Below are 26005 nucleotides of genomic sequence, written 5' to 3' on the forward strand. Positions count from 1 at the left end.
TTTCAGTTTGGTGCTGGGTGTATGAATAAATGAGCAGTTTCGACTGCATCTCTGCTTTGTGTTGAATGTGGAGGCAGGCTGCACTGAGCACTTTATCCTCTGTGCCCCTCTGTTGCTTACTTGTCTCACTGCTTTCCAGTAACAACTTCTGCTTAGAACCTCATTGGTGGTGAGATACATCCTAGGATGCGCTGCAAACATCATCAGCGATATACCTGGGGTCATCAGGTGTTTTGGGTCTTTCAACAACAGAAATCCTCACTCAGGCAACCCAGGCAGGGTTGATCAGACCCTGGCTTGTGTCTCAGCAGCAACGGTCCACAGGTCACATCTCTTGATCAACAGCTCGCTCAGCAACCTCTATGAATGTCCAGATGGCTCTTCCTTTTTTGCAAGCCAAAGAGTGAGCAGCTGGCGAAACCTCTACACCCCACCTCTATAGGCTCACATCATGCCCTCCCTCTCTGTCTCTGGCACTGCTCTAACTGCTCCTGGTATTTGGCTTTCTTACGTTCAAATACTTATTCAGTCCAGAGAACTGTCAAAGAACTGTCAGTTCTACCATGACCACCTGCTTCGAGGTTTCTGACAGAATGCTCAACTACAGTTGGTGCTAAAGATTACTTATTTTGTTTTGCTACACTAGTAAGGAAATATAAAAGTTTAAAGCTGTCTATGAGTGCATTTACTGGCCAGCACTAGTTTCCACTTGCTAGCTCTGATGAGCTGAACTCACCGCACGTTCTCAGAGCCCAGTCCAGAGATGAGCTTGTCTGCTGCCACCAATCGGCGCTCCATGATCTCTGCCTCCTCCTGCAGCTGCAGCTTCTCTCTCATTGCAGCCTCGTAACGCTTACTCAGTGCATTTAGCTCCTGCTGGATGGCTGCCAGTTCCGCCTGGATCTTCTCCAGATCACGTTTGCTCTGATAGTAATTACGTTCCAACCTGGCTACCTGCAGAAAGAACAAGGACCTTCCGTACTAGATTCTACAGAGCGTGTGCAGGAGAGACAATTAAACATAATGCCAGACAAAAGATATGAAGGTTAGTAAAAAAAAAAGTACAGTGACTTTGCTGAGTGAAATACCTTTTCTCTCTTTGGTTTGATTTCTCTGGCCACATCACAGTAGCCCATAACGGCCTCAACAAACTTTAACATCCCAGCACCCGCTCTGCTGATGGCCTGCATTTCATCAAACGATGTATTGAGGTTCTTCAGAAAGCCTACAGGTAGAGTTTGCATAAAACTGATTATTTTTGAGAAGGCAGACCACAAAGAGGCTAAACATGTTCTCCATTTGTGAAATCAAAATCTAAAATCTGAAAGAATCTGAAGTGAGCTTGCTGTTAGTTCTGGCCCAGTGTCGAGCTCGCTTAGATCTCTTGTATTGATGGGGGAGAGTAGAATTCCTGTCGGGATCAGCTAGAAATGAACTCAACCAGTTGATAGATTAATGAGGGAAATTAGAGAAAATGTAAACATTCGGACGGTTTGAAAAGCCTAATAGCTCAGGCTTCCACTACTGCTCTCAACTCGCTGATTTAATTTGTATTTCATCTCCACGGCATCTGTGACCTTGCCCTCTGATATTCCCTCTGTCCAATGCAACTTCAAACTAACTTCTCTTTCTCAATCTGAGACATTATCTCTGTTTCTCCTTCCACAGATGCTGCCTTGCCAGCTGAACGTTTGCAGTATTTTCTGTTTCTATAGAGTACACTAGGTCATATTGTATTTGGGAAATTTAAAATCTGAATTCTGGAGTTAAATTCCTGGTGAAGCAGCTGTTGGCCTGTTATACAGTATAACCCCAGTGATTACTTATTGCTCTGTTGCCCTTATCTGAGCTAGCATGTGTTTAGATTGAGATTAATTTATTTATCACATGTACAACGAGATATACAGTGAAACACATTAACAACCAACAAATCTAATGATGTGCTAGGGGCAGCCTGCAAGGATGGCCACACATTCCAGCACAAAACAAGGTATGCCCACAACATTCAGCAGAACAACATAAGCAAAAACAACAACAAACCATACCCCTTTCCTCTCTCCCGCATACTCACTCACACATATCAGACACATAGCATTGTAACTTCAGACTCACAGCAACAAACTTCAGTCTCAAAAACCAATTAAGTTAGCCAAGCAAGCCTGTCAACTGTATCAGGCTGTTGTGTGAGTAATCCGGCCTTGCCAGCAAGACCCCTCCCCCCACACACAGAATTTATCTTTTGGAGACAAAGCGCAGAACAGGACCTTCCAACTCTTCAAGACGCACTACCAGAAATCCCCAGTTTAACCCCAGCCTAATCAAGGGACAATTTACAATGACCAGTTAACCTACTATGTAACCGGCAACACACATCAAAGTTGCTGGTGAACGCAGCAGGCCAGGCAGCATCTCTAGGAAGAGGTACAGTCAACGTTTCGGGCTGAGACCCTTCGTCAGGACTAACTGAAGGAAGAGCTAGTAAGAGATTTGAAAGTGGGAGGGGGAGGGGGAGATCCAAAATGATAGGAGAAGACAGGAGGGGGAGGGATGGAGCCAAGAGCTGGGCAGGTGATTGGCAAAAGGGATATGAGAGGATCATGGGACAGGAGGCCCAGGGAGAAGGAAAAGGGGAAGGGGGGAGAAATACCCAGAGGATGGGCAAGGAGTATAGTGAGAGGGACAGAGGGAGAAAAAGGAGAGAGAGAGAAAGAATGCATGTATATAAATAAATAACAGATGGGGAACGAGGGGGAGGTGGGGCATTAGCAGAAGTTAGAGAAGTCAATATTCATGCCATCAGGTCGGAGGCTACCCGGACGGAATATAAGGTGTTGTTCCTCCAACCTGAGTGTGGCTTCATCTTTACAGTAGAGGAGGCCGTAGATAGACATATCAGAATGGGAATGGGATGTGGGTGCATAGACATGTCAGAATGGAAATTGGATGTATAATTAAAATGTGTGGCCACTGGGAAATCCTGCTTTCTCTCGCAGACAGAGTGTAGGTGTTCAGCAAAACGATCTCCCAGTCTGCATCGGGTCTCGCCAATATATAGAAGGCTGTGTCGGGTCTTGCCATGGATCTCCCAGTGGCCACACATTTTAATTCCACATCCTATTCCCATTCTGACATGTCTATCCATGGCCTCCTCTACTGTAAAGATGAAGCCACACTCAGGTTGGAGGAACAACACCTTATATTCCGTCTGGGTAGCCTCCAACCTGATGGCATGAACACTGACTTCTCGAACTTCCGCTAATGCCCCACCTCCCCCTCGTACACCATCCGTTATTTATTTATATACACACATTCTTTCCCTCTCTCTCCTTTTTCTCCCTCTGTCCCTCTCACTATACCCCTTGCCCATCCTCTGGGTTTTTCCCCCCCTCCTCCTTTTCTTTCTCCCTGGGCCTCCTGTCCCATGATCCTCTCATATACCTTTTGCCCATCACCTGTCCAGCTCTTGGCTCCATCCCTCCCCCTCCTGTCTTCTCCTATCATTTTGGATCTCCGCCTCCCCCTCCCACTTTCAAATCTTTTACTAGCTCTTCCTTCAGTTAGTCCGGACGAAGGGTCTCCGCCCGAAACGTCGACTGTACCTCTTCCTAGAGATGCTGCCTGGCCTGCTGGGTTCACCAGCAACTTTGATGTGTGTTGCTTGAATTTCCAGCATCTGCAGAATTCCTCGTGTTTACTTTGTAACCGGTACATCTTTGGACTGTGGGAGGAAACCGGAGCACCTGGAGAAAACCCACACATTTCACAGGGAGATCATACAGATGACGTGGGAACTGAAATGCAATGCCCCGAGCTGTAACAGAGTCATGCTGACCGCAGTGCTACCATGGTGCCCCAATGAGATGATAAGTACACGAACTACAGAGGTAGGCTGGGTCAACTAATATTTGATCCTCAGACAGTTTTGAAGGAGTCTGGATTGTTACCAGGCCAGACTGAGAGTACAGGATTTCTAGTTGTCCCTGGTCTCACTAACTCACGGCTGTTCTACACGTCAGTTAGATCAGCAGAGGGCACAAAAAGCTGTATAATCCCGATCCCTGAGCATGAAAACTGCTACAGCTTCTGCAGAAAATTTACCTTTCACTGTTTTGACCTGTGCCTGCCCAATAGCATCACAATCCATTTCCATCAGGTTCTTGAGGAAGTTTGCTTCTGACATCATGCCTTTGGCAGATTTCCAGTTAATCTCTTTGTAACCCCGCATCACAAGGATACATTCACAAACGGTCTGCACTTGTCTGGGAGGCTTTGCAAATGACCTTTTTAATTTAAAAACACACAAGGTATTAAATCCTGAAATAAAACACTCAACAGCTTTGTATCAGCATAGCAAGTAATTACGAGAGGTAAAAGAATGTTATTGGAAAACAAATAAAATTGCGGATGCAGGAATTCTAAACACAAGCAGAATTATAGTAAGAACTCAGCCAGTAAATCAGCATGTCAACAGAGAAGCCAGTCCATGGTTCAACTTAACAATGCTTACAACAAAACGTTATTGCTTATTGACAGTGCAGAGTACAAAAATAGCGAAATTATGCTTCAATTCATAAAGGACATTGAAACTGTCACTGGAATACCCTGTACAGGAATGGTCTCATTAATGAAAGATATTAGTGTACTGGAAACAGTTCAGAGAGGGTTTCCTAAACTAAATCTGCAATGTAAAATTAGACAGCTTGCGTCAGGAGTTGAGAAGAGACCTGAAAACAAAATCCTGATGACTCTTCACAAGGCGGGTGTGGAGAAAATTGTTCCTCTTGTGGAAGATCAGAGCATGAGGGGTCACTCAGTTACAAAAGAGATGGACCGAATACTGACCACTCTTCCTCAAAGTACTGTACAACGTGGTCCAACTTGTCAGAGTTAAAGACAAAGTTGGTGCCAATTACCTGATCTCAGTGACATCAGACTTGTCTAGACTCTGTAATGCCAATCGGGCAGCCTCCAGCGCAGGCAAAGCTTCAGCCAAGGCGTTCTCTGCATCCTGCTTCTCCACTGCTATCACCTTATTCTGTTCCTCTATCTCAGCAGCTTTCTCTTCTGCCAGCTTTCTCTTCTCCTCAGCTGAAAAACGCAAATACATGGAGCTGAAAATCGATACTTGTTTATGCTTCGTACACACTGCATTTCACCAAATTCAAGTTTGCTGATGACACCACTGTCACTGGCTGAATCAAAGGTGGTGACGATCAGCATATAGGAGGGAGCTGAAAATCTGGCTGAGTGGTGGCACGGCAACAACCTCTTACTCAATGTCAGCAAGACCAAAGAGCTGATTATTTACTTCAGAAGGAGGAACCCCAGGGTCCATGAGCCAGTCCTTAATGGAAGATCAGAGGTGGAGAGGGTCAGCAGCTTTAAATTCCTTGGTGTTATCACTGCGGAGGACCTGACCTGGGCCCGACACGCAAGTGCAATTATGAAGAAAGAATGGCAACACATCTACTTCCTTAGGAGTTTGCAAAGATTTGGCATGACATCTAAAACTTTGACAAACTTCTATAAATGTGTGGTGGAGAATATGTTAACTGGCTGCATCAGAGCCTGATAATGGAAACACTGATGCCCTTGAACGGAAAATCCTACAAGAAGTTGTGGATGTGGCCCCAGTCCATCATGGGTAAAACTCTCCCTACCATTGAGCACAGTTACATGGAATGTTGTTGCAGGAAAGCAGCATCTATCATCACACAGGTCATACTCTCTTCTCAATGCTGCTATCAGGAAGAAGGTACGGGAGCCTCAGGACTCACACCACCATGTTCAGGAACAGTCACTACCGCTCAACCATCAGGCTCTTGAACCAAAAGGATAACTTCACTAGCCCTATCACTGAAATGTTCCCGCAACGTATGGGCTCACTTTACAGGACTCTTCATCTCATGTTCTCAGTATTTATTGCTTATTCATTATTATTCCTTTCAATTTGCATTTGTATAGTTGTCTTTTGCACGCTGGTTGAACGCCCATGTTCGTGCAGTCTTCCACTGATCCTATTAAGGATTTATTGAGTATGCCTACAAGAAAATGAATCTCAGGGTTGTATATGGTGACATATATGTACTTTGATAATAACAGTTACTTTGAACTTTGATTTAGTAAAGTCCAGGGAGAGCTGACATAGACTAAAATTAAATACTACCACTTTTGAAAGGAAGCTAACTGCCAAATCCAGTTAATTTTTGAGAATTTGTGAAGAATGCAACTTTCATCAAAATCCTCTCTTTCATGTTGGACATCACACTCTCTTAACTAAAAGTTATTCACTAACCCTTTACCAATATTGGAAAAAACATGCATGCAAATGAGAGTGGAGGGAGAGTTAAACTGTGGGCTAGAGATAATTTGATTTGAACGCTGTGTGGAGCTTACTACCCTTCTGGTCTCCATTTACAACTGGCCATTCATTTTACAAAATTACTGGCTAAACAAGTCCCAAAATCTTCAAAGCTCTAGCTTCTCAGCTCAGACTAGATTACTTTGAGCTGGAAAATCACATTAGAACATAGAACAGTATAGCACAGGGACAGACCCTATGGCCCAAGATATTGGCATTGACCATGATACCAATCCAACTAATCCCATCTGCCTGCATATGTTCCATTTCCCTCTAATCCATGCTGTTCATGTATCTGCCTTAATGCTTCATATCAGCGGCTATCACCTCCCTTAGCAGCACATTCCAAGCACCTACCGCTCTCTGTGTAAAACTCATCTTCTTTAAACTTTTCCCCTTTTACTTTAAGTCTACGTCCTCCAGTATTTGATATTTCCGCCCCAGAGGGAAAAACTCTTATTTACTCCATCTATACCTCTCATCATTTTTTCAACTTCCCCAGTCTTCAATCCTCCAAAGGAAACAATTCGTCCAACCTATCCTACCCCACTCCAGGCAGCACCCTGGTGAATCTCCTCTGAGCGCTCCCCACACCCTTCCTGTAATGTGGCCATCAGAACATCACAGAATGCTCCAAATGTGGCGTCACCAAAGTTTTATTCAGTTACAACATGAGTTGCCAACTTTTATACTCAATGCCCCAACAGATGAAGGAAAGCATACCTTACACCACCTTGACCACCACATCTGCTTTCGCCACCACTTTCAGGGAGTTATGGACTTGCACACCAAGATGCCACTGTACTGCCATCCATGTTCCTGAGGATCCTATCATTTACTCTATACTTTCCCCTCTCATGTGACCTCTCAAAGTGCAACACTCCACACTTGTTTGAATTAAACTCCATCTGCCATTCCTCTGACATATTTAGAACTGATCTTCTTTGATGACTTTCCTCATATCCATAACTCCCCCAATGTTTGTGTTATCTGCAAAATCATTAATCAGCCACCTATTTTGTCCAAGCCATTTATATCATTAGTCCTAGTACTGATCCTTGCAGAACATCATCACCTCTCACAGAATTCCCACCCTAACGTGTCTGTCGATGGCATTCTCCACTGCTAAGCTGATTAGAGGAACAGCATCTCGTATTCTGCCTTGCTACTGTCCAACCTGAACATTAAATCCTCTAACTTCAAATAACCATTTGCCTCTGTCTCTTCTTTTTTTCATCTGATCCAATTGGACCCCATCACCCTAGCTCTTACAGCTCTCCCAACCTGCTCTATCCGCTCATCTGTCACACACTCCTCTTTCTAAATACCCTCCCCTCCTTCCCTTTATATCATGCTTCACTGACCTCTCTTATCATCTTCTTTAACCCTTTATCACTTCCATCTATCACCCCCCACCACTTTAAATCATTCCCACTGTCCCCCCTCCCTGACCTGCATAGCAATCACCTTCACCAGTCATTCAGCTGTCACCCACCAGCTCTTGCTCTATCTCCCCGATACCTCACCCCACCTTCTTACACTGACTATATCTCCATGCTTCCTTTCCAGTTCCGATGAAGGGTCTCAACTTGAAATGATGACATTTATTTCCCTCTATAGATGGTGCCTGACTCTACGAGTTCCTCCAGCTCCTGAGTTGGTTGCAGATTTCCACCATCTGCAGTTGTTGAACATATACTGACTGTGTAAGTTGAAGCTGAATGGATCAGTCTGTATCTGTGTGACAGAGTAGTCTCAAGGAGCAGACTGCCCCTGCTTTGTACGTTCTTATATTCTCAACACAGAAATCTCCAAACTGTCCTTACCGACAGCAGTGTTCGTGGCAATCTCTGCCAACAGGGCCTCACAGGCTTCTGTTTTCTCTGCTAGGACAACCTTTTGTTCTGCAAGTTTCAGGTTTAACTCAGCCAGCTGAATACTGGCCTCCTTTAACTTGTCCAATCCGCCCTCCAAACGCTTGCACTGAGCTGCAGAGGGACAGAAAGAGAGCAAAGAGAAGTGGACTTCAACTGGTGAGGTTAACTTTTCTCCAATGAACATTCAGAGAATCAAAACCATTCTCTCCCTTGACAGTGTCTTCATCCTAAGGTATGTACTTCTTCATTGATTCCCCAGCCCTCACTTCTAATCTTACAAGTAGATTGGTTTGTATACAAGTAGATGCAGTGTGTAGTGAGACTGTGAGAAAGGCAGACAGGTGATAGGGCAAAATTGCAGTCAGTGGGATGAGTTGAAGTGTAATATTGAAAGAGTGGTGGGTGGTGGGGTCGAGTTACGACTTTACCAATGGAGGTGTAAGGTGCTCCTTATCTCTGCTAGCCCACAGGTCTCCTTGGGTAAGTTATAGCATCTGCTGAGCCCTTTGATCAGGGTCACATGAAGCCATGGAGTAGTTGGTTGATGGGTGTATGAGCAGCTGGTGCATATCACAAGTCCTCAATATGCGACCACTGACACCAAGTAGACAAGCTCTGAAGAGTATTGACAATGGCTGGGTCACCCATCTTGTAAAGACTCTGCTAGGAAGGCAAAGGCAAACCACATCCGTAGAAAAATTTGCCAAGAACAATCATGGTCATAGGTAGTGATAGATGGAAGACCATTATCGCCCACATCATACGACAGGACACGTACTGATGATAATGATAGAGTGGCTGTGCAGTGGATGTTTCCTGTAGTGTGAGAGTCTAGGACCAGAGAGCACCGCTTCAGAATAGAGGCATGTCCATTCAGAATGGAGATGAGATGGAATTTCTTTAGCCACAGGGTGGTGAATCTGTGGAATTCATTGCCACAGATGTCTGTGGAGGTGAAGACATGGGTATAGGCAGGTTTGTTTGTTTATTTACTTATTTAGAGATACATCATGGAACAGGCCCTTCCTGCCCAATGAGCTGCACCACCTTGATTAGTAAGGTTCGTGATTAGTAAGGGCGTCAAAGGTTATGGGGTGAAGGCAGGAGAAAGGGTAATAAATCAGCCATGATGGAACGGTGGAGCAGACTCGATGGGCTGAATGGCCTAATTCTGCTACTATGTCTTATAGTCTTAACCTACCATCCTGATTCCATTCCCTCCCTCCCTTAACAGATTAACCTTGCCACCTTCTACTACTTCCCAGTGCCTCATATTCCCTCCCAAAGCTGTCTTCCTTTTTACATATTCAGTACCTTTTTTACACACTCCTCCATTTAATGTGTTATCAACATTCTGATTTCTGCTCCATCTCTCTAAGCTCTCTTGGGCTATTTTTCTACATTAATGCTTATGTTTGAAGGGAACCTGCTGTGTAGAGGGCACATTTGAATGTAGATTTCTGAAATATCATAATTACTTAGTAAATATCATCCTTTTGTTAGAAAGTTTACACTGAACAAGTAAGCATGAGGATAACGTAAATGCTTTTAAAAATGTCTCTGATTTCTCAATAAATCTCTGGTCCATTAACCCTTTGATGCTCCTACCCAAAATGTATTGATCTTTCTCATTCAATAACCGAGCATAAGTGTTGATGAAATCCAGGTAGTTTTTCGGAGTGACGTAGTTGTTGCGTCTTAGCTTCTGCAAGAATATCAGACTGTACTTATCGACCGAACTGTGCACCATGACCACGTGGTCTATCACATTCTCAAAATGTTCCGTTGGGATCATTGGGTTCTTTCCTGCAATGGGAAAAGACAGTTAAATGTGTCTCAGTATAAAGGCAGTGCACTCAGTTTGTTCACTACAGTTCAGAAGACTGTTGCAGAGGAATGGGGAGGGGGGAGGACTTCATTGAAACCTGTTGAATATTGAAAGGCCTCAATAGAGTGGATGTGGAGAGAATGTTTCCTATGGTGGGGGAGTCTAAGACCAGAGGGCACAGCTAAGAATAGAAGGGCGTCCATTTGGAATGGAAATGAGGAGTAATTTCTTTAGTCAGAGAGTGGTGAATTTGTGGAATTCATTGCCACAGGCAGCATGGAGGTCAAGTCACTGGGTATGTTTAAGGCAGAGGTTGATAGATTCTTCATCAGTCAGGGCATGAAGGGATACAGGGAGAAGGCAGTAGAATAGGATTGAGGGGGAAAAGAATCAACCATGATTGAATGGCGGAGCAGACACGATGGGCCAAATGGCCTAATTCTGCTCCTCTATCTTATGGTCTTATGGTCTAAGATGTTGGAGTCGATTATGAAGGACGAGGTCTCAGGGTACTTGGGGGCACATGTTAAAAAAGTCTGTAGAGAGCATGATTTTCTCAACGGAAAATCTTGCCTGACAAATCTGTTGGAATTCTTTAATTCTTTGAAGGAATAATAGCAGGATAGACAATGGAGAACTGGTTGATGTTATGTATTTGGATTTTCAAAAGGCCTTTGACAAGGTGCTACACATGAGGCTGCGTAACAAGCTACAAAACCACGGTATTACAGGAAAGATTATGTGGCTGATTGGCAGGTGGCAAAGAGTGGGAATAAAGGGAGCTTTTTCTGGTTGACTGCTGGTGAATAGTGATGTTCCACAGGGGTCTGTGCTGGAAGTGATTCTTTTTACGTTACATGTCAATGACCTGGACGATGGAATTGATGGCTTTATTGTAAAGTTTGAAGACGATATGAAGATAGGTGGAGGGGCAGGTAGTTTCGAGGAAGTAGGCAGGCTGCAGAAGGACTGAAATGGATTAGGAGAATGGGCAAAGAAATGGCAGATTGAAATGTGTTGGGAAGTGTATGGTCATGTACTTTGGTAGAAGAAATGAAAGGGTAGACTATTTTCTAAATGAAGAGAAAATACAAAAAACCGAAGAGCTTGTGGAGAATTCCCTAAAGGTTAATTTGCAGGTTCAGTCTCTGGTGAGGAAGGCAAATGTGATGTTAGCACTCATTTCAAGAGGACTAGGATATAAAAGTAAGGATATAATGTTAAGACTTTATAAAGCATTGGTGAGGCTTCACTTGGAGTATTGTGAGCAGGTTTGGACCCATTATTTCAAGACATGTTGAAAATGGACAAGGTTCAAAGGAGGTTCACGAAAATGATTTCAGGATTGGCTGGCTTTCACATGGAGAGTGTTCCATCGCTATGGGCCTGTATTCACTAGAATTCAGAAAAATGAGGAGTGACCTCTTTGAAACCTATCGAATGGTGAAAGGCCTTGAAAGAGTGGATGTGGAGAGGATGTATCCTATGATGGGAGAGTCTAAGACCAGAGGACACAGAATAGAGGGGCAAACAACAGGAATTCTGCAGATGCTGGAAATTCAAGCAACACACATCAAAGTTGCTGGTGAATACAGCAGGCCAGGCAGCATCTCTAGGAAGAGGTACAGTCGACGTTTCAGGCCGAGACCCTTCATCAGGACTAACTGAAGGAAGAGTTAGTGAGAGATGGGGCGTACATTTAGAACGGAGATGATAGATTTTTTTTAGCCAGAGGGTGGTGAATCTGTGGAATTCTTTGCCACAAGCAACTGTGGAAGCCAAGTATTTGTACAGGTACAGAGGGGATGTCAAGGGTAAGTTTTTTTACGCAGAGAGTGGTGAGTGTGTGGAATGGGCTGTCGGCGACGGTGGTGAAGGCGGATACGATTGGGTGTTTTGAGAGACTCCTGGACAGGTACATGGAGCTCAGATAAATAGAGGGCTATGTGTAACCCTAGGTAATTTCTAAGGTAAGGACATGTTCGGCACAGCTCTGTGGGTCGAAGGGCCTGCATTGTGCTGTAGGTTTTCTATGTTTCTATGTATTTATGTGTTTTTAAGGCAGAGCTAGACAGATTCTTGATTGGTCAGGGCATGAAGGGATACAGGAAGAAGGCAGGAGACTGGGGCTGAGAGGAAAATTGGATTAACCATGATGAAATAGCGGAGCAGACCTGATGGACCAAATGGCCTAATTCTGCTCCTATATCTTATGGTCTTACTAGGTCATAAGGGAAGGCTTTCACAAATTTCTACAGAGGTACTGTGGAGAGCATTCTAACTGCTTGCATCATTGTCTAGAATGGAGGGACCACTTCACAGAACCAGAAAAAGCTGCAGAAAGTTGTAAACTTAGCCAGCTTCATCACAGGCACTAGCCGTCACAGAATCAAGGACATCTTCAAAAGACGGTGCTTCGAGAAAAGCAACATCCATCATTAAGGACCCCCATCACCCAGGACATGCCCTCTTCTCATTACCACCATCAAGGAGAAAGCACAGGAGCCTAAAGAACACACTAAAAGTTTTGGGAATAACTTGTTGCTCTCTGCCTTCAGATTTCTGAATGGACAATGAACCCATTATACTACCTCAATACCTTTTTGCACTTCTTATTTAATTTAATTTTTTAAATATATATTTCTCCCAGTAATTTACAGTTTTTAAAAATTACTATGTATTGCAAAGTACTGCTGGCACAAAACAACAAATTTCTTGACATATGCAGTGACATTAAACAGGATTCAGTACGTGTTTTGCTCACCCAAGAACGCCTGTGCCACGGCAAGCAGTGCCTGGGGTGGCCATGGTAAAAACCAGTCAATTCCGGTATTATTCACCAGACCTGTAAAACACGTCATTATCAGTAACTGAGCAGTCACTTCAGGTATCATCCAACTTCCAGTCTGCAAGATCACATAACACTGAAAGCTTTTATGCAGTTAATAAACTGAAGATTCAACCACTGAGTAAATATAAAATAGAAGAGAAAGTTAAAACTGGGGCCAGCTTGGAAATGTGAGCTCCCTTTCAGCGTCCAGGTTAAGATTGGGTGTGTTAAACGTTGCCAAGACCTCCATCACAGTGAGGAGTTGGGAGGAAAAGGTCAGATTGATCTTGGACTAAATTAAGGGGTCAGCACAACATCGGAGGCCAAAAAGCCTATACTAGAACATAAGTTCTACGTTCAGTCAATTTAATTACCCCACACATTGTAAAGGCCTAACAACACTACAAAGCCCTACAACATCCTGAAGATGGGCTCCAGATACGTATAGTCATGTTTTTACACAATCTCTTCCAGTGCAGCATATAACAGAAAATGGTGAAGGTGGTGATTGGCACGCCATCAGTCAGGGCACTGAGTATAGAAGTCAGGAAGTTACATTGTAAAGAAGGTGAGAAGTCCAGACACTAGTAAAGGCTATACTTGGAGTATTGTGTACAGTTTTGGTCACCATGCAATAGGAAAGATGCATAAAGCTGGAAAAAGTGCAGAGAAGATTTATGAGTATATTGCCGGGACTCAAGGTACTGGATTATAGCGAGAAGTTATTCCTTGGAACATATAGATTAGATTAGATTAGATTCAACTTTATTGTCATTGTGCCGAGTACAAATACAAAGCCAATGAAATGCATTTAGCATCTGACCAGAAATGCAAAGAATAGTGTTATTTACAAATAAGAATGTAGCATGACATTACGAAGGTGCTTAAAATCATGAGGGGCATATGTAGGATGAATACACTGTCTGTTTCCCAGAGCTGGGGAAATCAAAAACTAGAGGACATCAGTTTAAGATGAGAAGGGATATAGATTTCACAGGAATCTGGAGGTAACTTTTTCCACACAGAGGTTGATCCGTATATGGAATGAACTGCTAGAGGAAGTAGTTGAGGGAGGTACAATAGCAACATTTAAAAGACACTTGGACAGGTACAGAGATAAGAAGGGATTGGAGGTATACGGCCCAAACACAGGCAAGTGGAACTGGTCAGCACAGATGAGATAGCTAAAGGGCTTGTTTCTGTGCTTATGACTAGAACAGGTGATCCTACGTCAACACCACCACCAATGATTTGCCCATATAGGAAATACTGAATCCATCAAATTACTGTCCAATTAGTGTGCTTACAATCATCGATAAAGTTATGAATCATGAAAATGTACAACATTCATTGTCTGACGTTATATCAGAGCCAAAGAGCTCCAGTTAGTTGGTCTATGTGGTACATTGCTATAGGTGCTCTTCAGTTTTTAAGTCTGTGTTTCACACTGTAAACCCTTTTGAAATAAAAGCAATGAGTTTGAAGCTTACCCTCAGCAGCCTACGGTTACTAAGGACTATATGTGATGGTAGTGCAACAGTTAGCTTAAGTTCTATGTTTATTAGGGACGATGTGTGATCATAGTGTAATTGTTAGCTAACGTCATAAGTTTATTAGGGACTATATGTGATATTATTGCAATGTTTGTTTAAGTCATATGTTTATTAGGGACCATATGTGATCTTAGTGCAATGTTTAGTTTACATCATATGTTTATTAGGGACTATATGTGATATTAGTGCATTTATTTGGGACTAGTGTATATGTGATCTTAGTATAATGGTTAGCTAAACACAGCAAAACATTCAGTCACCACATAGCCAAACAACAGACCTGGGAAGTTCCGACATCGTGTCCGTAACACATCACCAACAGGCGACATGCCCAATACAATATGCAGATTACTGGCACTCTTATTGATAAAATACTGCCAGATACTCTCTTTAGCTGGACTGCAACCAGCTTTCATTGCTTCCTCTCTTATTTGTCCTAAGATGCCTTCTTTCTCCTCATCTGGAAAGAGTGCTGGGACAATGCCTGTAAAAGGAAAGTGATGAAGAAATCCTATTAGTTACCTTTCATTCTGCAGTTTCTGTTACAGCTCAGGGCTGCCTAGCCCAGAGGAATAGCTGGGAGGGTCCTGGTCCACCTGGTCCACTACTCAGCAGTTCTGGCCACATACTGGAAACAGAAATCAACCTACCCCACCAATCCAGTTGTGAATATTTTATTCTTGCTTGTGATTATTGTCAGAGCCATTGCCTGATATTTCTGATATTAAAGAATGTTATTTTTCCGATGTCATACTGTAGTTAATATGGTAGACAAGAAAATATAAATAGGCAGCACATTGAAATAATTGTGTTAAATATAAAATGCAATAAAAATAGTTAACAGTAATGCAGTAAAATTACTATTTCACAAAAGATAGTTTTGCAGTACAGAATGTTCCTACAAACCAAGTCAACCTGAAACCTGACATTCAAGACCTCAAAGTTCAAAGCTCAAAGTATATTTTATCCATTGAAGTACGTATATGTCAACATATACAACTCTGAGATTCATTTTCTTGCGGGTATACTCAATAAATCTGCAGAATAATAATCACAACAGAATAAAAAAAAAGACCGCTCAACTAGGGCGTTCAACCAGAGTGCAGAAGACAACAATCTGTGCAAATAGGAAAATGAAGAAATAATAATAATTAAATAAGCGATAAATATCAAGAATATGAGGTGAAAAGTCCTTGAAAGTGTGTCCATTGGTTGTGGACATTTCAATGATGGGGCAAGTAACGTTGAGTGAAGTTATCCCCTCTGGTTTAAGAGCCTGATGGTTGAGGGGTAATAAGTGTGCCTGAACCTGGTGGTGAGAGTCCTGAGGCTCCTGTACCTTCTTCCTGATGGCAGCAGTGAGAAGAGAGCAGTTATAAGATTATCAGTGGAAGTTATAGTTACCTGATAAGTAACTATAAATATAAAAATAGCTATTGTTTCAGAAAGAGAGAGGTTACAATGAGGGTGGGAGGTTAGGAAATGGTAAAATATGGAAAATAAATGGCATGTTGAGCCAAACCCCAAAGACCCCAATATTCTCCAAATTCAGGGCCAGGTAGCCCAGGTAGGGTCAGCCAGTCACGTCTCTCACTAGTTTCACTTTCCAACTCCTGACGCAAATGCTAGGACTTGAAACACTCCTCCTTTTTCTTTCCACAGACGCTGTCTAATCTGCTCAGTGTCTCCAGCATTTTCTATCTTTATTTCATACTTTCAGCAGTTCTGGAATTTTTTTATTTCTCAGTTTTTGATTTTCTTAACACTGCAGCATTTGACGGCTGCATTTTCTCGGGAGTTGTCCAAGTGACACAAGACAATTAAGTTATTAGTGAGGTATTAGATAAAATTCTAACAGAAAGCACATTTTGCGATAGGCCAAAAGCTTTATTATGCTATTATATTCAGACAAACATGATAATGTTGGTAAACATGAGAAAGTCTAGGCAGCATCAATGGAACTGAACAGTCAATGTTTGGGCTGAGACCCTTCATCAGGACTGGAAAGGATGGGGAAAGATAAAAAGATGGGGTGGGAGGGGAAGAAGGCTAACTGGAAGGAGTTAGGTGAAGCCAGTTAGGTGGGAAAAGTAAAGGACTGGTGAAGAAGGAATCTGATATGTGAGGAGAATGGACCATAAGAGAAAGGGAAGGAGGAGGTGACTCAGGGGGAAAGTAATAGGCAGGTGAGAAGAGGAAAAAGGTCAGAGTGGAGAATAAAGGAGGGGTGGAATGTTTTTATCGGAAGGAGAAAACGATATTCATGCCATCAGTTAAAGGCTACCCTAACAGAATATAAGGTGTTGCTCCTCCACCCTGAGGCTCACCTCATTTTGGCACAAGAGGAGGCCATGGACCAACATGTCTGAACAGGAATGAGAATAGGATTTAAAACGTTTGGCCACCGGGAAGCTCCACTTGTGGTGGATGCAGCGGAAGTGCTCGACAAAGCACTCCCCCGGCTTACGATGGGTCTCACCAGTGTAGAGAATGCTGCATTGGGAACACCAAACACAACAGATGACCCCAGCAGATTTGCAGGTAAAGTGTTACTTCACCTAAAAGGACTGTTTAGGGCCCTGAATGGAGGTGAGGGAGGAGGTGTATGGACAGGTGTAGCACTTAGTCCGCTTGCTGGGATAAATGCCGCGAGGAAGATTAGTGGGGAGGGACAAATGGAGAAGGAAATCACGGAGGGAGCGATCCCTGTGTAAAGCACAGGGGTGGGGGTGGAAGGTAAAAATATGATTAATGATGGGATCCCTTTGGAGAGGGTGAAAGTTGTGGAGGATGATATGTTGAATGTGGAGGCTGATGGGGTGGTAGGTAAGGACGCGGAACTGTTAAGGTGACAGGAAGATGGGGTGAGCATGGATGTTCTGTAAATGGAGGGGATATGGGTGAAGGCAGCATCAACAGTGGAGGGAAAGAAACCCCATTCTACGAAGGAGGAGGACATCTCTGATATCCTGGAATAGAAAACCGTGTACTGGGAACAAAAGCAGCGAAGGCAAAGGAATTGAGAAAAGGGAATAGGATTTTTATAGGCGATAGGATGGGAAGAGGTACAGTCAGGATAACTGTGGGAATCGATAGGTTGTAAAGGATGTCAGTTGATAGTTTGTCTCCTGATATGGAAATATTGGGTGTCTGGTCGTTTAAACTGCTTCATTGAGGGAGTTTGTTCGTGTCACTTCTGCAATTAAGATCCATGTGCCTCAGACTAACAGAAATATTATGTTAGGAATACCTGAGGTTAACATGTTGTTTATCAGCTCCAGGAATCCTTCCTCAGCCACGTGTGCATCAGTAAAGAGAAAGACTGTTGGCTTGTTGTCAATCCCTAGTTTCAGATACAGAACCTTCAAATCATCTCGGAAATTAGTCTCAGAATAACCTCGACCCAGGACAATCTCAAAAATCTGATTTGAATGAAGCAGAAATGATTAAGCGTTTATTAGTGCTAACCTTATATTAATATGCTCGTTCTGTGCTCAATCTAACATAAGGCAGCTTCATATAAATTGCCTAACAGCATGGGCTGCAGAGGCGGGAGCTTACCTCACAGTTCGCTGTGTATGTAGCTAGTTTGGTCAGGGACTGCTTGCCAGAACCACCAACACCCACCAGCAGAGCATGGCCCCTGTCCATCCTGATAATCCGATGGATCCGTGTCAAGTGCTCCACAGCATCATCAAACAACACCAGGTTCATTTGAGACTTCAGTTCGTTGTACTCTTCCAAAATTTCCTGTCACAAAATCAATCGAATTTTTGTCACTTGAAAGTCAATCCAGTAAAGGTATGCTGAAATCACTAAGTGTGATAGGGTAGGTTAATACGGCTTGCAGAACGTTGGACTTTTTAAGAGTCATAGGAAAAATACATGCACAGAGGCAGGCCCTTCAGCCTACCTAGTATGTGCCAAACCACTTAAACTGCCTACTCCCGTCATCCTGAACCAGGACCATAGCCCTCCACACCCCTACCATCCATGTACCTATCCAAACTTCTCTTAAACATTGAAATCAAGCTCACAAGCACCACTTGCGCTAGCAGCTCGTTCCACATGCTCACAATCTTCAGAGTGAAGATGTTTCCCCTTGTGTTCCCCTTAAACTTTTAATCTTCCACCCTTAACCCATGACCTCTTATCAATAGATCCTTGCAGATTAAAATAGGGAGGTCATGCTGTACTTCTACAAAACATGAGTTTGTCCTCAACTCAAGTACTATGTTTAGTCCTGGTCACCATATTATAGGAAGAATGTAAGGACAGCAGAGAGGGTCTGGAGGAGTTTCATGAGTATACGGCATTAGTTGGTCCGCACATAGAGTATTACGTACAATTCTTGTCACCGCACTACAGGAAAGGTGTGTTAGCAATAGAGAGAGTGCAGAAGAGATTCCCTAGGATATTGCTGGAATGAAGGGCTGTAGTTATAAGGAGAGACTGGATAGGCCGGGTTTATTCTGGTTGGGTTGAGTTGTCCTCCAAACTTGGCTATTTACTTGCAACTGTTTCATCACCATATGAGGAGACATCATCAGTGCGCTGTTAATTCTGGTGTGTTCTTCAAATGCTTGGCCTGTATCTACTTATCAATCAGCTGTCATTATTACAGAAACTCAATTACGATGTAGGGAGGAAATCTCATCGTTGATTGATTGCCTGGCGAACTCCATGCATTGTGGTCAGAAATTTTGCCCTCATTAACTCATAAATAGGATAGAAGTCTACATGTCTGGTTATAGAATTGTTCACAGAAAACTATGCTTCTAGGATTTCTCTTGCGTGCTGTTTCCTTGCGCAATGATGTCCAATCGAATTTGAGCCTCTCTCGATCTTCATGGGTAGAGATTAAGGAGAGCTGGTCATGGCACTTTACAGCCGGTTGATGTTCATGGATCCTTGCAGATAGTTTTCTCCTAGTTAGTCTGATCTAATATTCGCTGCAGTCCCTGCATTGGATTTTGTAGACCATATTGGTCTTGTCCAAAAGTTTTTATTTAGGGCTTATTCTCATTGGATTCTCACTGGAATACAGGAGGCTGAAGAGTGAGTGAGTTCAAGTTTATAAAATTATGAAGGGATCAGAAGGAAAGAAGAATCCTTTGCATAGGGTAAGGGGGTATTGAGAGGGGTAAAATTTAAGGAGATCTGAGGGATAAGCTTTTCCCACACAGAGCATGGTGAATATCTGGAATGAGCTGCCAGAGTCTCCTTGGATCAAGAAGACAGCGGTAAGAGGCTAAGGATTTCCAGCAAGAAGACATTTGATTTCTCGGAGTAGGAGAGAGGCCAGACTGCACAGGTGCGTGACGTCAGCCAGTTGAGCACGAACAGTTTAAAAAGGAAACCGCCATATCCAGCGGGCAGCGTTGGAGCGGGCTGCGGAGTGAGAGGGTGCAGAGTGAAAGGGCCTTGGCTCAACGGGCTTCGGCGGAGACGGGAAGAGACTTCCTGCGACCGTTGAGTCTCATAGTAACAGAGTAAGTTACAGTTTTTTGGTATTTAGTACAAACAGTAGCACTAGAGGTATGCATCTAGGATTAGTATTGTGCTTGGAGTGCCAGATGTGGGGACCCTGGGAGACTCGCAGCCTCCCCAAGGATTACATCTGCACCAGGTGCACTGAGATGAGGCTCCTGAAGGACCGTGTTAAGGAGCTGGAGATGGAAATTGATAACCTTCGGCTAATTATGGAAAGTGAGGAGGTGATAGACACTACCCATAGAGAGGTAGTGGATAGCACTCCTGTGACAGTCCCCCTCAGAAATCGATATATCGTTTTGGATACTGTTGAAGAGGCAGACCGGACAGAGGAGGATCACAGTGAACAGGACTCTGGCACTCTGCCCAGTGCCAAAATCAAGAGAGCAAGAAGAAATGCGGTAGTCATAGGGGATTCCATCGTAAGGGGACGGACATGAGATTCTGCGAGCCAGACAAGGATACCCGGATGGTGTGTTGCCTCCCTGGTGCCCAGGTACGGGATGTCTCAGATCGAGTTCAGAGTATTCTGAGGAGAGAGGGCGAGCAGCCGGAAGTCTTGGTACATGTTGGTACCAATGACATAGACTGAAAAGCCGGACCTCCAGAGTAATAATATCAGGATTGCTGCCTGAGCTGCACACTAACTATGGTAAGAACAGCAGAATTAAGCAGATGAATGTGTGGCTAAGTAACTGGTGCAGGGGGTAGGGTTTCAAATTCTTGAATCATTGGGATCTATTTTGGGGAAGGTATGACTTATATAAAAAAGATGGATTACACCTGAACTCAAAAGGTACTAATATCCTGGCGGGATTGTTTAATATAGCTGTTAGAGAGGGTTTAAACTAAGTTGGCAAGGGGAAGGAAACCAAGGTGTTAGGGTCGAGGAAGAGGAAAATAGAAATAAGTCAAAAATACTGTGCAGCAAAGATGGCAAGAAGGATAGGCCGGAGAATATACAGGATAATTTGCTACAAAATAGAAATATAGCAAAATCAGCAAACAGATACTGATCTAAATGTACTGTACTTAAATGCGCGCAGCATTAGAAATAAAGTGGATGACCTTGCTGCACAGCTGCAGGTTAAAAGATATTGCATTGTGGCCATCACCGAGTCATGGCTAAATGATAGATGTGATTGGGAGCTGAATATCCAAGGATACACAGTGTATCGGAAAGATAGGACGGTAGGTAAAGGGGGTGGCGTGGCCCTGATGGTAAGTAATGATATCAAATCAATAGAAAGAAGGGACATAGGATCAGAAGAGGTAGAATCCTTATGGGTAGAATTAAGAAATGGCAAGGGTAAAAAGACACTAACAGCAGTTATATACAGGCCTCCAAACAACAGCCAGGATGTGGACTACAAGTTACAGCTGGAAATAGAAAAAGCGTGTCAGAAGGAAAATGTCAAGATAATTATGGGGGATTTTAATATGAAAGTGGATTGGGAAAGTCAGGAAGGTAATGGATCTCAGGAGAGGGAGTTTGTAGAATGCCTACAGGATGGCTTTTTAGAGCAGCTTGTCCAGAAGCCCACCAGGGGACTGGCTGTTTTGGATTGGGTGCTGTGTAATGAACCTGAGACGATTAGGGAGCTGGAGGTAAAGGAACCCCTTGGAAGTAGTGATCATAATATGATTGAGTTCAGTTTCAAATTTGAAAAGGAGAAGCTGGTATCAGGTGTATCGATATTTCAGTGGAACAGGGGAAATTACAGTGGTATGAGAGAAACTGGCCCAAGTAGATTGGAAAAGTAAGCTAAATGGAGGGACGGCAGAGCAGAATTGGATACAATTCCTACAAGAAATAAGGAAAATGCAGGAAAAATATATTCCAAGAAAAAAGAAAATCATGAATGGAAAAATGGCACAAATGTGACTAACGAGAGAGGTTAAGACAAAAATAAAAACCAAAAAAACGGTGTACAAGGAAGCAAAAATTAGTGGGGAAAATGAGGACTGGAAGACTTTTAAAAACTTACAGAAGGAAACTAAGAAAGTCATTAGGAAAGAAAAGATGAATTATGAAAGGGAGTTGGCGATTAACATAAAAAAGGATACTAAGAGTTTTTTTAAATATATGAAGAGTAAAAGAGTGACAAGGGTAGATACGGGACTGATTGAAAATGATGCTGGAGAAATTATGATGGATAACAAAGAGATGGCGGAGGAACTGAATGAGTATTTTGCATCAGTCTTCACAGTGGAAGACATGAGCAATATACCTGAAAGCCAGAGGTATCAGAATAGAATTAGGTACAGTCAAGATTACTAGAGAGAAAGTGCTTGAGAAGCTAAGTGGACTAAGAATAGATAAGTCTCCCGGTCTGGATGAGGTGCACCCAAGGGTTCTGAAGGAGGTGGCTTAGGAGATTGTGGAAGCATTGGAAATGATCTTCCAGGAATCAATAGACTCTGGCATGGTTCCGGAGGACTGGAAGGTCACAAATGTAGTTCCGCTATTTAAGAAAGGAAGGAGGCAGCAAAAAGAAAATTACAGACCTATTAGTCTGACATCGGTAGTTGGAAAGATATTGGAGTCAATCCTCAGGGACGAGGTTATGAAATACCTCCAGGTGCATGACAAGATAGGCCGAAGCCAGCATGGTTTCATGAAGGGAAGATCCTGTCTCACCAACCGATTGGAATTTTTTGAGGTAATCTCGAATAAGATTGACAAGGGAGAGGCTGTGGATGTTGTGCATTTGGATTTTCAAAAGGCCTTCGATAAGGTGCCGCATATAAGGCTGCTTAATAAGATGAGAGCCCATGGAATTATAGGAAAGATATTGAAATGGGTGGAGCATTGGCTGATAGGCAGAAAGCAAAGGGTGGGAATAAAGGGATCCTATTCTGATGGGTTACTGGTTACTAGTGGTGTTCCGCAGGGGTCGGTGTTGGGGCTGCTTCTTTTTACGATGTATGTCAATGATTTGGATTATGGATTAAATGGTTTTGTGGCTAAATTTGTGGATGACACCAAGATAGGTGGAGGAGCAGGAAATGTTGAAGAAACGGAAAGGTTGCGGAGAGACTTAGTTAGTTTAGGAGAATGGGCAAAGAAATGGCAGGTGAGATACAACGTTGACAAGTGTACGGTTGTACATTTCGGAAGAAGAAATAATCGGGCAGATTATTATTTAGAATGGGGAGAAAATTCAAAAATCGAAAGTGCAAAGGGACTTGGGGGTCCTCGTGCAGGATACCACAAAGGTTAACCACCAAGTTGGATCGGCGGTAAGGAAAGCGAATGCTATGTTGGCATTCATTTCAAGAGGAATAGTGTATAAGAGTAAGGAGGTGTTGATGTGGCTCTATGGGGCATTAGTGAGACCTCATTTGTAATACTGTGTGCAGTTTTGGGCCCCCTATCTTAGAATGATGTACTGATGTTGGAGAGAGTTCAGAGAAGATTTACAAGGATGATTCCTGGAATGCAGGGGCTAACATACGAGGAGCCTTTGTTGGCTCTTGGATTGTATTCATTAGAGTATAGAAGAATGAGAGGGGATCTCATAGAAACATTTCGAATGTTGAAAGGGTTGGACAGAGTAGATGTGGAAAGGTTGTTTCCCTTGGTGGGTGAGTCCAGGACAAGAGGCCATAGTCTTAGAATTAGAGGGTACCCAGTTAAAACAGAGATAAGGAGAAATTTTTTTAGCCAGAGGGTCGTGGATTTGTGGAATTCGTTGCCACATACACCTGTGGAGGCCCGATCATTGAGGGTGTTTAAGGAGGAGATTGACAGGTATCTAATTAGTCAGGGTATCAAGGGATATGGGGAAAAAGCTGGAAATTGGAACTAGATGGGTGAATAGTTTAGCTCATGGGGGAGCTGCGGAGCAGACTCGATGGGCCGAATGGCCTGCTTCTGCTCCTTTGTCTTGTGATCTTGTGAAAAGGTGGAGGGAGATACATTTACAACATTTAAAAGGTATTTGTACAGCTACTTAGATAGGAAAGCATGGATCAATACAGGCCTAATGTGAGTAATTAGGATTAGAGCAGGTAGGCATTACAGTTGGCATGGGGGATGAGGGCAGGAAGGCCTGCTTCTGTGTTAGAAACATAGAAAACCTACAGCACAATACAGGCCCTTTGGCCCACAGTGCTGTGCTGAACATTTACTTACTTTAGAAATTACCTAGGATTACCCATAGCCTTCTATTTTTCTAAGATCTATGTACCTATCCAGGAGTCTCTTAAAGGACCCTATCGTATCCGCCTGTACCACAATCACTGGCAGCCCATTCCACACACTCACCACTCTCTGCATAAAAAACTTACCCCGACATCTCCTCTGTACCTACTTCCAAGCACCTTAAAACTGTGCCCTCTCATGCTAGCCATTTCAGCCCTGGGAAAAAGCCTCTGACTATCCACATGATCAATGCCTCTCATCATCTTATACACCTCTATCAGGTCACCTCTCATCCTCCGTCGCTCCAAGGAGAAAAGGCCAAGTTCACTCAACCTATTCTCGTAAGGGATGCTTCCCAAACCAGGCAACATCCTTGTAAATCTCCTCTGCACCCTTTCTATAGTTTCCACATCCTTCCTGTAGTGAGGTGACAGAACTGAGAACAGTACTCCAAGTGGTCTGACCAGGGTCCTATATAGCTATAACATTATCTCTCGGCTCTTAAACTCAATCCCACAGTTGATGAAGGCCAATGCACCGTATGCCTTCTTAACCACAGAGTCAACCTGCACAGCAGCTTTAAGTGTCCTATGGACTCGGACCCCAAGATCCCTCTGATCCTCCACACTGCCAAGAGTCTTACCATTAATACTATATTCTGTCATCATATTTGACCTGCCAAAATGAACCACCTCACACTTATCTGGGTTGAACTCCATCTGCTACTTCTGCCATCTGCCCAGTTCTGCATCCTATCAATGTCCCGCTGTAGCCTCTGACAGCCCTCCACACTATCAAATGCCTTGCTGAAATCCATATACTCTACATCTACTGCTCTACCTTCATCAACAGTTTTAGTCACATCCTCAAAACATTCAATCAGGCTCATAAGACACGACCTGCCTTTGATAAAGCCATGCTGACTATTCCTAATCGTATTGTGCCTCTCCAAACGTTCATAAATCCTGCCTTTCCAGATCTTTTCCATCAACTTACCAACCACTGAAGTAAGACTCACTGGTCTATAATTTGCTGGGCTATCTCTAGTCCCTTTCTTGAATAAGGGAACAACATCTACAACCCTTCAATCCTCCAGAATCTCCCCCGTCCCCATTGATGATGCAAAGATCATTGCCAGAAGCTCAGTAATCTTCTCCCTCGCCTCCCACAGTAGCCTGGGGTACATCTCGTCTGGTCCAACTTGATGCTTTCCAAAAGCTCCAGCACATCCTCTTTCTTAATGTCTATATGCTCAAGCTTTTCAATCCACTGTAAGTCATCCCTACAATAATTTACAAGGACAAATGTGTAAAAAAGACCCGTAGGATCATTGGGGTCCCAAGCCATCCCAACCACAATCTATTCCAGCTGCTACCATCCAGGAAGCGGTTACGCAACATAAAAGCCAGGACCAACAGGCTCCAGGACAGCTTCTTCCACCAGGCCATCAGACTGACTTGAGTGTACTCTATATTACACTAAGTGTTTTATTTATTATAATTTACTAGGATTGCACATTGCACATTTAGATGGAGATGTAACATAAAGATTTTTACTCCTCATGTATGTGAAGGATGTAAGAAATAAAGTCAATTGAATTCAATCGCCAAGATCCTTTTCCATAGTGAATACTGAAGTAAAGTATTCATTAAGTACCTCTGCTATCTCCTCCGGTTCCATACACACTTTTCCACTGTCACACTTGATTGGTCCTATTCTCTTACGTCTTATCCTCTTGCTCTTCACATACTTGTAGAATGCCTTGGGGTTTTCCTTAATCCTGTCCGCCAAGGCCTTCTCATGGCCCCTTCTGGCTCTCCTAATTTCATTCTTAAGCTCCTTCCTGCTAACCTTATAATCTTCTAGATCTTGATCATTACCTAGCTTTTTGAATCTTTCGTAAGCTTTTCTTTTCT

The 26005-nt window shown here is 43.3% G+C and overlaps 1 protein-coding gene across 1 annotated transcript in view; it reads right to left on the reverse strand.

Annotated features, from left to right (window-relative positions):
* The window catches only part of dnah10 (dynein axonemal heavy chain 10), a 281471-nt gene that overhangs the window by 53751 nt on the left and 201715 nt on the right, over positions 1 to 26005 (reverse strand). The window contains exons 51-60 of the mRNA XM_063073994.1: positions 18011 to 18199; positions 17700 to 17871; positions 14730 to 14933; positions 12831 to 12911; positions 9847 to 10044; positions 8188 to 8349; positions 4914 to 5088; positions 4099 to 4280; positions 1089 to 1225; positions 737 to 954 (exon numbers count right to left, since the gene is read on the reverse strand). Of these exons, the coding sequence (XP_062930064.1) occupies positions 737 to 954; positions 1089 to 1225; positions 4099 to 4280; positions 4914 to 5088; positions 8188 to 8349; positions 9847 to 10044; positions 12831 to 12911; positions 14730 to 14933; positions 17700 to 17871; positions 18011 to 18199 (1718 nt within the window). The remainder of the gene's footprint in view (positions 1 to 736; positions 955 to 1088; positions 1226 to 4098; positions 4281 to 4913; positions 5089 to 8187; positions 8350 to 9846; positions 10045 to 12830; positions 12912 to 14729; positions 14934 to 17699; positions 17872 to 18010; positions 18200 to 26005) is intronic.

This window comes from Mobula hypostoma, chromosome 21, assembly GCF_963921235.1.
Source record: "Mobula hypostoma chromosome 21, sMobHyp1.1, whole genome shotgun sequence".
Taxonomy (NCBI): domain Eukaryota; kingdom Metazoa; phylum Chordata; class Chondrichthyes; order Myliobatiformes; family Myliobatidae; genus Mobula; species Mobula hypostoma.